This window comes from Monopterus albus, unplaced genomic scaffold (genome assembly GCF_001952655.1).
Source record: "Monopterus albus unplaced genomic scaffold, M_albus_1.0 scaffold136.1, whole genome shotgun sequence".
Lineage (NCBI taxonomy): Eukaryota > Metazoa > Chordata > Actinopteri > Synbranchiformes > Synbranchidae > Monopterus > Monopterus albus.
Window position 1 is genome coordinate 899,398 of NW_018128016.1, and position 11,817 is coordinate 911,214.

The 11,817-nt window shown below is 40.3% G+C and overlaps 1 protein-coding gene across 1 annotated transcript in view; it reads left to right on the top strand.

Moving 5' to 3' along the window:
* The first annotated feature begins 5,363 nt into the window (after window positions 1-5,363).
* LOC109967835 (zinc finger protein 585A-like) overlaps window positions 5,364-11,817 on the top strand; it is a 7,580-nt gene continuing 1,126 nt past the window's right edge. Inside the window, exons 1-7 of the mRNA XM_020613686.1 lie at window positions 5,364-5,713; window positions 7,177-7,379; window positions 7,683-7,784; window positions 7,891-7,986; window positions 8,088-8,198; window positions 8,507-8,630; window positions 10,225-11,814. Coding sequence (XP_020469342.1) covers window positions 5,686-5,713; window positions 7,177-7,379; window positions 7,683-7,784; window positions 7,891-7,986; window positions 8,088-8,198; window positions 8,507-8,630; window positions 10,225-11,814 — 2,254 coding nt within the window. The 5' untranslated portion in view covers window positions 5,364-5,685. The remainder of the gene's footprint in view (window positions 5,714-7,176; window positions 7,380-7,682; window positions 7,785-7,890; window positions 7,987-8,087; window positions 8,199-8,506; window positions 8,631-10,224; window positions 11,815-11,817) is intronic.

Below are 11,817 nucleotides of genomic sequence, written 5' to 3' on the forward strand. Positions count from 1 at the left end.
TACTGTACAGTACGTCCAAGTCCTTAAAATACAAATGACAATAGAAAAAAAGATTAAGCGCAAAATAAGTGATTTTCATTAGGCAGAATGATAACTGGTTTTATAAGCCAGTTTCATTTGTATGCTGTGTAACTTGACAGTTTGTTGACTGATATGATGATTAGCTCAGACGCTTTGAGATGTGGCTTGGGTGAGATTCCTCTTCCTTTGTTAACTGCCTCTTACAGCCTGTGGCTTTAGTTGTGTGATTCCTGGTGAAGGTCAGCGACTGAGATGTTGCGTCTCTAACAAACTCAGTGAAAAGTGTGTAGCTACTCAAACTTATGCTAAATATAATTGCATTTCCCCACATATCATTTGCTGGGTGTGCAGTCGATGACCTTTAGTTCTACAAAAAAACTGAATGCTGAACCAGACGCATGTTATTCAGCAGCAGCCCTAACATTTAAATTTACTCAGACTGCTAAATCTTAATGCAATGTTGAAAATACTCCTCTCCCTCAGACACATCTCAGTTTAGGAGGAAATCGTACCTACAGTATAATTTATGAATGTAACAGTGCAACAGAAGTTGAATATTTAGAAAATGTGTGATGTCTTCAGTCCAGCAACAAACCAAAAAACTGCTTCCCTCTGTTTCTAAGAGCTTACAATGCAAATGTGTCTAAAATGTCCTCATACTTTGTGTCATTGTTTCTCCATTAATCCTACCTTCAGATAAGACACAAATCTTATGACTTAAAATATTGTAGCACACTCAAAATTACTTACCAAGTATTTGTTTTGGGCCAAAAAAGCATTTTAAGAGAAACATATAGGTACTTAAGAGTTGGTTTTAAGATCTGTAAATAGTTACAGAAAATGAAATAGAGATACTATCTTACAACTTTATTTTCTTACATGCATACATAGCACTATATATTTTATTTTACATTCCACAGCTATTTTGTTTTACAAAAGTTAAAAAGATTATATAAAAAGATGCTTTAAAATTCTGAAATGAAGCAATATTTCCATTAGATTGTATTGCTTTGAGTAGTATAATGAATAATACGCCACAGCATTAATGTGAATTGATTGACACGACAAACAAATGAGTGATTGAAAAAGCCTGAATATGATTTTTTTTTTGTGACATCCCATTGTGTACTTTCTTTAAAATGTATTTCACTCATTTTAACTTGTAGACCGCCTGATTTCGACTAATTCTGGCTGGGATAATTAACTCTTACAACATATTTGACTTTATATTGAATCGCTGTACATGCCCATGTTGGAATTGACACTTGCTATTTAAATGTGAAATCTGCTTAAAGATGCAAACCGTTTTGTCTCCACAGAGGTAAAAGGGTTCATAATGATGTCAAGCACTTTTTGTGCCAGTGTTACTGTAGCCTTGCTCAGTCAAAAGCAGCACTATTGTAACAGTGAGCTTAAGTTCAAGTCTTATCATTATCCAGCAGCAGCTGGACATGGCGTTAACATTAAAAGAAGACAAAAGACGTAATGTGAGGCCATTAGCAAAAGACTTCAGCTCACTCCTGTACTGGTGCTTTTGATTTAAAACTGGGTCAAAGCCGTTGAGTAAATGTCGGGTCGCATGGCTCTTCTTGTTTAATGTTGTTGAGAATGTGCTCTGTACACCAGCTTTGTCTAACAAGACTCTCCCCTTAGGTTGTCTGAGCTTTTATTTGCCTGCGCATTTGTTCCTGGTAATAAACAACATTTCTCCTAGATGCAGTGGAGACATGCATGGGATATTCACTAGATTTCAAATCCATTGGGGGGGGGTGAACTTTTGCTATTTTTTTCCTTTAATGTGAAGATGTATATTGTACAAAAAAAATATATATATATATACAGTATATATATATAAAAATAAGTTATACATGGTGTGAGAAGCAGGGGTGTGGTAGAGTATAACAACAAACAAGAATGTTACACTCACGCTACAGTTTGTCGTTCCATGACATGCTTTGTGGACAGCTAATAAACGACCACAGTTTAACCATATCATGACCATTTTTTGCTTTACCTCAGGCATGTTTTTAACCACGCTAGTGACGTGGCAATGTCAGTCTGTCTGTCTGTCAGCAGTCTGGTCCAGCACTCTGACTCAAAATGAACTAGCTCAACATCTGTGTGGGAGTGTTGTGATATTTTGCACCTGTGGTCCCAAGAAGATGAACATTAGCATTGCCCTGACTTCAGTCATCCACTTAATTACAATATTTTTAGAAGATGGACTGGAACAAACTTTGGTTCCCTTTGCGTTTATTGCTGCAGTGCTATTTTGCATCTACATTACATGAACTGTTGATGTCTACTTGTACAAGTAAGTAAAGAAGTGGATTCACTGTTAAGACTGCAGTTTATTAGGCACACCAAGCTAAAACTAAGTCAGTCTAATACAACAGTCCTGTTGTGAATCCTCCTTGAAGGTGGTAATTTTCAGTCTGTGTTCAAACTGTTTCCCAGATGTGTTGATTCAACTGATTCATCATTTAGGGAGGCTAGAGTTTGTTCTGCTGTTGAACTGCACAGCATCATACAGAGATATTTCTCTTGTTTAGACTAGCCTCACTGACTGGACACAAAGTAGCAACAACTAATAATATAGAATCAATTTACTCATAAAAAGACAGTACTTTATGAATAACATTCAGTCACAGAAATAAAAGATGAAAGCAAACAAAGCAGTGTTATTTGGCAAAAACTTAATTTCTTTACAAGGACACAGCCACATCCCCTGAATAAAAATGTGACAAATCTGGCAACGGCCCAGCACAAGGGAGTTTTATCGATCCCTTTACTTGGACTGAGCAAATTAGTCAGGGTACTAAAAGTCATGGCAGCTCCCTCACAAAGCCAGTGGACTGTCTGCAGTCAGACTGAGGAAAAAAATGTATGGTCATAAAAAGTCTTTTACAAGAGTTTGGCCATGATTCCATTTTTGGGGATTCCTGTTTTTTCAGTCAGGACTGAAGATACAAAAGGAACTATCCTACCACTCCTCCATGGAAGCATATGCCACTGTAGTCATGCAAGACAATATATGGGTTGCAATAGGTTGACACTACATGATATGACCATATACATACCTCACACTGTGCTAATATTTAGCCTCAATATCTTTGGCTTCTGGGCAAATCACATTGAATACATCAACTTGTGCTATGCATACATATAAAGAGCATTTTTCCTGCTTTTCTTAAAGTTTACTGACATAACAATTAATCAATTAACCATGAAAATAATCGGGTTCTCTCCGGGTACTCCGGCTTCCTCCCACAGTCCAAAGACATGCAGCTTAGGTTGATTGGTGTCTCTAAATTGCCCATAGGAGTGTGTGTGAGTGTGTGTGCATGTGTGTGGTTGTTCGTCTCTGTGTTAGCCCTGCGATGGATTGGCGACCTGTCCAGGGTGTACCCTGCCTTCGCTCGATTGCCGGCTGGGATTGGCTCCAGCCCCCCCGTGACCCTGTTCAGTAGAATATGAATGAATAATCAGTACATTAATAAATAATTTCAGCCCAAATATATACACTGATCAGGCATAACATTATGACCACCTGCCTAATACTGTTTACATAGGAGTCAATGTGGCAGTTGGTTGGCACTTTAGAGAGAATTCAACAGCCTCACCTCTCTAGGTGTGATATCACCACTACAGCCCCTGACTCTTTCTCTTCATAGAGACCAATGTACAGTATTTCTCATTTTCAACCATTTTAACAAAGATTCAAATAAGTTTTAATCTTTAGAAAAGTACAAATGGAAGTTAAAAGTTTAATCTACAGTAGATCAACCTCATCATCAGTGAGCCGTGGGCGTCCATGACCCTGTCTCCAGTTCACCGTTTGTCCTTCCTTAGACACTGTTGGTAGGTACTAACCTCTGAAGACCAACAACACCCACCAAGACCTGCAGTGTGGGAGACGCTCTGACCCAGTCATCTCACCATAACTGTCTGGCCCTTGTCAAACTCACTCAGATCCTTACACTTGCCCATTTTTCCTGCTTCCAACACATCAACTTCAAGGACTGAATGTTCACTTGCTGCCTAATATACCCCACACACTGACAGGTGCCATGAGATAATCAGTGTTCTTCACTTCACCTCTCAGTGGTCATAATGTTATGCCTGATCAGGGTGTAATCTGCATTTACTCTGTTTATATTCTATCACAACTGACAAAAGTCACTGGTCTGACACTGGGTTAATTATTATCCATATTGCCTTAACCTAATCAGAAAATCTCAATATATAATTATTCTAAGTTTAAGCATTCAATGAGCAGTCTACCATAGCAACAATAACAGAAAAATATTTAGATGTATAAAGAGTTAAATTGACCTATTTCAGGGTTTTGTTTTCTGTGTCAAGTATGCAGACAACCTCAGCCAAGTATTAATTCATCAAGGTCAAGGTCAAAGGTGTTTATTTGTCATATGCACAGTTAGGAAACATGTTTCCCTGTACAATGAAATTCTTACTTTGCTGTCTACATTAATGCCACATAAACAAGTGAAATATAAAGTAGATGAGCAATACCACAAATCTAAATAGGTAGTAAAATCACAAATCTAAGGCACTTTAAAACAGCAAGTAAAGGAAGCAAATAAAAATACAAGAAGAACACAATATAACACAGAGAGAATATATGCTACGTGGGAGCTGTGGAGTGTAAATACTCAGCAGTGAGTATGCAACTATGCATGTGCAAAATGTAAACAGTACAGGTGGAATTACATGAGGTAGATCCTGAGTCAGCTGTTTAGGAGTCTGATGGCAGTCAGAAAGAGTTTTTCAGTCTAGTGGTCCTGCATTTCACACTTCTGAGCCTCCGACTGGAGGGTAGGGGTATGAACAGTCCATGCTGGGGGTGAGTGGGGTCTTTGAGGATGGAGGCAGCTTTCCTACGCACCCTGCGGTGGTAAATGCTCTGCAGAGAGGGCAGTGGAGTCCTGGTGATCTTCTCCAGTCATAGGAGAAAGGTGCAACTGCAACCAATGTTTATTGTCATTATCAAATGATTGTTACATTTATAAAATGTCAGAAAAAAATCACCACATTAACATATTCAAATGCTTTTTCTTGTATATGAAAAATGGTCAGAGTATAAAAGATGTAGAGTTTACTAACCTAGAAAACTATTAAACTAGAAAATCCTCACATCTGAGAAGCTGATACCAGTACATTTTTGGGTAGTTTTGCTTTAAAAATAATTTAAACAATTAATTAATTAGCATAAATTCTTCTATTTTTTTTCAATCGACTAATTAAATATACAGTTAATCGTTTGCTCCTAAAGAGCCTTGTCTTGGAACGGCTCATTTCCTCAAATGGCCTCCAGGGGGCCATAATAGACCGAACATCTTTAAGAAAGCCCAGGCGAAGAAGAACGTGTTTTCGCTGCAAAGTTGGACAAATTTTTTTCACGGTGTTGTTTTCTTGACTGAAGTTACGAGAATAGATGTCTTGGCAGGTCGCATGAGTATACGACGCCGTGGTGACTGAATAAAACCAGTGAAACGCATGTTATTGACTACGCCTGCGCACTTGAAACAGAAATATCGAGCCGCCCTTCCTCTCCGCCAACTCGCACCGCAGGGTCGGGCGGACGTCGACTCACAACAACCCCGAGTTGATTTGCTTATCTGATTGAATACTTTCCTATACAAAATGGAGAGTCTACATGGCATTGAAAACGGTAAGTCAATGATAATTCAAGCATGTGTCACCCATCGCGACTTTTTGGGTTTTCTTTTGGATTGTGTGCGTCCGATTTTGAACATGGCGTACGCCGCTCCGAGATGGCGGTAGCTTTGTGCAACGTTACAGCGACAAGGAGCTGTTGTGTGCGATAGTTACCAGAAGGAGCTTAACGTCAGTACGGCTAAGTAGCTAACTAGCCGTACTGATATTTTATCATAACAAATGTTGTAATGCAGCCAGCAGAATCAGTTGATTGCCCAAGTAGGTTAGTTAGCAGCTGAAACTGAGCAACGTATAGGCTGTCTGATGTTGCATTCAAGGACATCAACGAACTAGTGTCTGAAATACAAAACACCTAGCATTAGCTAAGTTCTGAAAGTCGAACCGGTATTAAAATAGCAACGCAAAATAGCAATAAAATGGCTATGAAGCCTTTCATTCTGACTTCTCTCCAAAGCCACTCCTCCAAAACACAACACATACGGTCTGACTACTACTTATGCATTTCAGGAAAATAAGAAATAACCCTCAAACTAATCAAAACTGATAATTACCTGTCCAATAGCAATACAACCACCATGGTGTCATTTTTTTGTTCTCTCAGTCATCACCATTGTTTAAAGCCACACCAGTGTTAATCCTGTTTTTCTTGCAGTATCCAACTTCTTTTTAGTTGTAACTTTACAGAATACGGCGTTACCCACCTAGATCTGTGTGGGTAGTACCGTATTCAAGGGAGGCCAGCTAACTCCATTCAAAACACAAGCTTTATTCTGCCTTGGTAACACAAACACTGCATGTGGCCTTTGGCGCCCCGTTAACTGCATTACAGTCCTATCTATACAATTAAAGCTGACTACTCCTGGTATTTTCCCCTTCCGTGGCAGCATGTAAAAGGAGTCTCTTCTCTTCTTGCTCTCATACTGTGCACACTGCATGCAGGTAACAGCTTCTTGGCTCATGCAAAGACAGAGCGCGTGCAAGTAGGAAGTTAGGTTGACAGGCAGGTAGGCCATCCAATGGTCAGGCTTTGTTTCCAACCTGCTGCTGCCACAGATGACAGCGGAGTTGTTTCTTTATGCTGTCAATGTATTTAATGTATTCATAGCCATCAGGATGAAAAGAGAATTTTACCTTTAAAAAGCTAGAAACAGCAAATATTTCACAGTTTTGCTAAAGATAGCCTTGCAACACTTTTCAGGTATTGAAACATTTGCCAATTAAGTGGTTAATTGACTAATTATTGCAGCATGTGACAGTTTACAGTAGTAATTTTATTAAAAATTTTGGTTGGGGATACATTTGTTTTGGAACAAAAAGAAAATAGGCATAGCAGTATTAGCTAAATTCAAGGATGTGTATCTATCATTATAAGCCAATAACATTTTTGTTTCATTTATATTAGCACTGGTGACAAATAGTCAGCATTAGTCTTTTTAATTGTACTATATTTTCCAGAGTCACCTCTTCTGTTGCCGTCTCTGCGCCTCTTCATACCCCCCCTGCGCCTGGTGTCTGCAGCCATGTGGCAGGTCGTCCACAGCGGCAGTGTGGAGGACTATGGGTTGGTGGAGGAGTTCATCAGCACAGTTACAGAAATTGTGCCTGAACTATTGAATGCAGATCAGAAGGCTCAGCTCCTCTTGGCACTCAGATCACGGGTAAGTGAGATATGTTTCTTTAGTACTTTTTATGCTGAAACGCAGGTGAGTGCAACAACAGCACTTTGGTTTTTAACCACAGATGTTAACCTGTCAAACCATTATGTGCTGATGAAGGGGTTTTTATATTCCTTTGAAAGAAAAAGTCATTGGCACCTGCAAGGTGCTCTATGTCTTGTATGAAAAGACTAATTAAAGATTGTAATATTCAAGTTCTTCATCCTGAGAGTATACAATTAAAAACATTTCCAGGTGGTGCACTGTCTGTTAATATTTACCCAGTGGTGAAACCATTTGCTGCAGGTGGTTCTTGAATTATGCCGAACTGAGCAGATAACGGATACAGAAACCATCGAGATGCACCTGGAACGGATCAAAGCCCTGGTATCCACTTGGGCAGCGCAGGTTAGCTTCTTCACATGTGATTTTCTGGTCTGCGGTGTGCTCATGTTTTTCATCATATGTTTTTTCTTTCTGCTTAAACTTCGACTGTGCGTACTTTTTGTTGCAGCCATGTTTTGCAGATGTTGAGTTCCCTGAATCAGACTTTGTGGATCAAGTTGAACTTCTGTTGAAAGACCCTGAAGAAAAGGAGAAGTTTTTCCAGGTTTGCGATTTGTGTCTTTGAATTTATGTGTTATGCTAAATGCAATATATAAACTGAAGTAGTATTTCAGCATTAAATTCTGTGTTTTTGATTTGCTCCAGGATGTTTTCCCGACGGATTTTGGGCCAGAATATGACAGCGCTCTACAGGTGCTAATGCTGGACTTCCTGTCCAGACTGGAGAAGCTTCTTCCGATACCAGACATCCAGCAGGTACTGGAACATTTGTGGAATCTAATCTTTGTGTAACCCCTTAGTTTGTCACTTACCAAAAACATTTATTTGAGGTAAAAAGGAGACCCTGACTGTTTGCAGGAAGACAAAACATTCACCTAGTATTAGCCAAATCTTATTAGCATCAATCTGTTGGCTTGTTTTAAACCCTTGTCATGACTGAACACTGTTTTTTTTTGTTTGTTTGTTTTTTTTTTTTTTTGGTACACAACTATGGTGGATATGACAGTGTGCATATTCTTACCCCTTAAACATTTTTTAACTGCATTCTTCTGTCTCCTCCCAAGACGGCATCTATGCTCAGTGCTGTTCCATCTGCCCTCGAGGAGTGTGTGCACTCAGTTCCTGACCCACAGCACCTGAAGACTGTGCTCCTACACCACACCACACTGGGACATTTTGATTTATCTGGTGAGTCTCATCTGGGCTGCAGGTACTGTCAGTTCTTTGTGAGTGTCTGCAATATGTAATAAAAATTGAACTTAATACTTGTTAAATAATATTTTATCCATGTGTTAGTGGTTAATGAGTGCATTTACATACCTGTTATGATCGTGTCGTATCCCGGTTTAACATATTTGTCCTTCACCCAACTGGAGCACTGAAGAACATCAGCTACGTTTCTCAAAACCTGACATACAGTACAGTACAGCTACAGTACTTCAATAGACACCAAAGGAGTGTTTCATAAAGGTGGCTGAGAAAAGCTCTGCTAATTGTGAAAAGTAAACTGAACCAGGATTAATCTGCTTCATAAAGCCAACTCTGCACTCCCCCAGTCAAAGCTGGTTTATTTCAAACACAGACATGAGAGATCAAGCACTGATCCTGTCAAATTACAATGGAGAAATGTAAATCCAAAACTGCAATGTGTGTGTCCACAAGTAGCTCACATTTAGTTTATGATATGGAGAGTAAATATTAGCAGCTAAAACCAACAAAACCAGTCTTTAATTTAGGAAATAACTAGGGCTCTCCTGACCAATGACTAGTCGAGTCATTGGTCGAGAGACCCATCAGTCTACTGAGACTCTCTAGCTGAACCTTTGTTACTATTATATTTTATTTTTGTCAGCCATTGTGCATTACAGTAGAAGGTAGCCACATAACTCATTAGTTTGTCATCTACTTCTGCTCATTAAATATTCGCACTGAATGGCCGAGTCCTGAGTCAATTCACAAAATTCTTAGTTGGGTACAGCCCTAGAAGTAAAGGTAGACAAAATCGTAATTACATTAACATTGTTCATCATAACTTTCTCAGCAAAGTTTAGTAACCTTACTTTCATGTATGAAGTTTACTGTGACAAGACAACAATGTTCTCAAAAACAGAGAAAGCCAGCAGCACTTTATGCAGTTGTATTATGAAAAGAAGATAAGAAGAAACATAGCTGTCATTCTGCAATCTCAGTCAGAACTACAGTTTTAACCAGGGCATTTAAAATTCTACTCCGATAATATTACAAGAGGCTTGCTGCAGTCTCTGATGGATCTCTTGACAGCAGCCATGAGGGAAAGTGGACGCTGGAGCTGCTCAAACTACCAGACAGTTGACCAAAATGTTTACCATGCTAGAAATTCAGCTGATTATCTGGCATGAGGTTGTAGCCTCTCAAACTGTCAAATGAAAAACGGCCTGGAAATGACTTCACACACCCATATAGTCACTCTAAAATGTCTTGGTCATGACTGTGACTGACAACCCCCCAAACACACACACATACATGGTTCAGCACACATGAACGGCGGATTAATTGCAGAGTTTAAAATAATAATTTCCTTAAATCTTGATGCAGAGTGAAAAGATTCAGACATGCGTCACAGTGAAAAGCTTTACAGACTTCTGATCTGAAATGAGTCAAAGTTTGTGATCCCAATCAAACCATAGAGTTTTCAGATCCACTGCGCCCCTATAGTTATCCATGTTTACTGTCAGGGAACTGATGTTAGTTTAGTTTACGGCCACTGACCATAAAGTTGACGGGATTCTTCTTTTCACCACAGATGACACTCAGACCATTCCTTCTTCCATTGGGAACTGCATCCTGTCGTCACTGTCCCTCCCTCAGCTGGAGAAGGTTGTAATCGATGCCGACCAAATACACTTAAAACCTCCATCAGAGCAGCTGGAGGGTTGCATGACTGTCCAAATGGAGGGTGAAACTGTGACACTCTTGGACTACATTCAGATTGAACCGGCGTCGGGTTTGGTTGAGCCTGATGATCAGGATGAAAATGCAGTAAATGTGGAGGAAACTGCTGGAGATGCAGCAAATGAGGACATCGGCAGCACCTTAAAGCCAGCAGCTTTTCAACCACTGAAACAAAGCAAAAGGCTCCAGTTAAAGAGAAAAACTTTAAAAGAAAATGACTTAACTGCTGCCAAGAGGCAAAGAAAGAAATACCCCAACAATAAGACATGTCCTGTGTGCAGTAAGACTTTCCTGCGAGCTGCGGCCATGAGACGACACCAGGAAATCCACTCTGTAAATCGGGATCTCAGGTACAAGTGTGACAACTGTGACAAACGATTCAGGGACCATTATGACATGAACAGACACAACATGCGCGTTCATGAAAAGGAAGAGATGAGTGGCAACACTACAGAGGGGGACCCAGGAGATCCTAGCACATCACAGCTGTCAGAAAACAAAAACTGCACTCTGTGTGGGAAGTTTTTTGCCCGCCAAGTAGACATGGAGCGACACATGAAGTCCCACTCAGAGGACCGCCCCTATCAATGTTCTTTCTGTGAGAAGAAATTCAAGAATCCTTATGTTTTAAAGAGACATCAGAAGGAAATTTGTAAGAGCAAAGAGCTGAGAAAGCCTAAGAGGAGAGAGAGGCAGCGATCAAATCCACAGCCTCCTTCAGAGGGGTTGACAGAGGGTAAAATCTGTCCCATCTGCAGCAGGGTCTTACCTTGCACCGCAGACATCGCAAAACACTTAAGATCTCACTCAGAGGACCGTCCTTTTATTTGTGTCACTTGTGAGAAGTGCTTCAAGTACAAGGATACATTGAAGAAGCATCAGATTATTCATGGTCACGAGGGAATCAGAGAGGAACAGACCAAGACTGTGGAACAGATCTTGGCTGAAGCGGACACTCAGAATTGTGGCGATACTAGTGGCCCTGATAAACCAGGAGGTAATCCTGATGCACCTGCAGACGCTTCTAGGGAGCCCCCATCTGCACCTGTGCAAAAAGTCAGCAAAAAAGCACTAAAAGTGTGTCCTGTCTGCTCAAGGGCATTCGACAGTGTCAAAACACTGAACAGGCACGTACAGTGTCACACAGATGATCGGCCCTATCATTGCGTCCACTGCAAGAAGCGTTTTAAACACATGCACGGGCTGAAGAGACACCAGATTTATGCCATCTGTCACAAGAAAATCACCACATTCTTATGGAAAAAGATGCCAAGAGCAGGGCCCAGCCATAGTGAGGTACTCGGTACTGACCCCCAACAGGGGCCGCTGCTGAAGATACCTGTGTGGTGTTCAAACTGTGGCAAACACTTCGAATACCTGTCCGCACTGAAGGAGCACCAGGAAAACATGTGCAAAGTGGAAGTGAGGGAGATTATGAACTGTG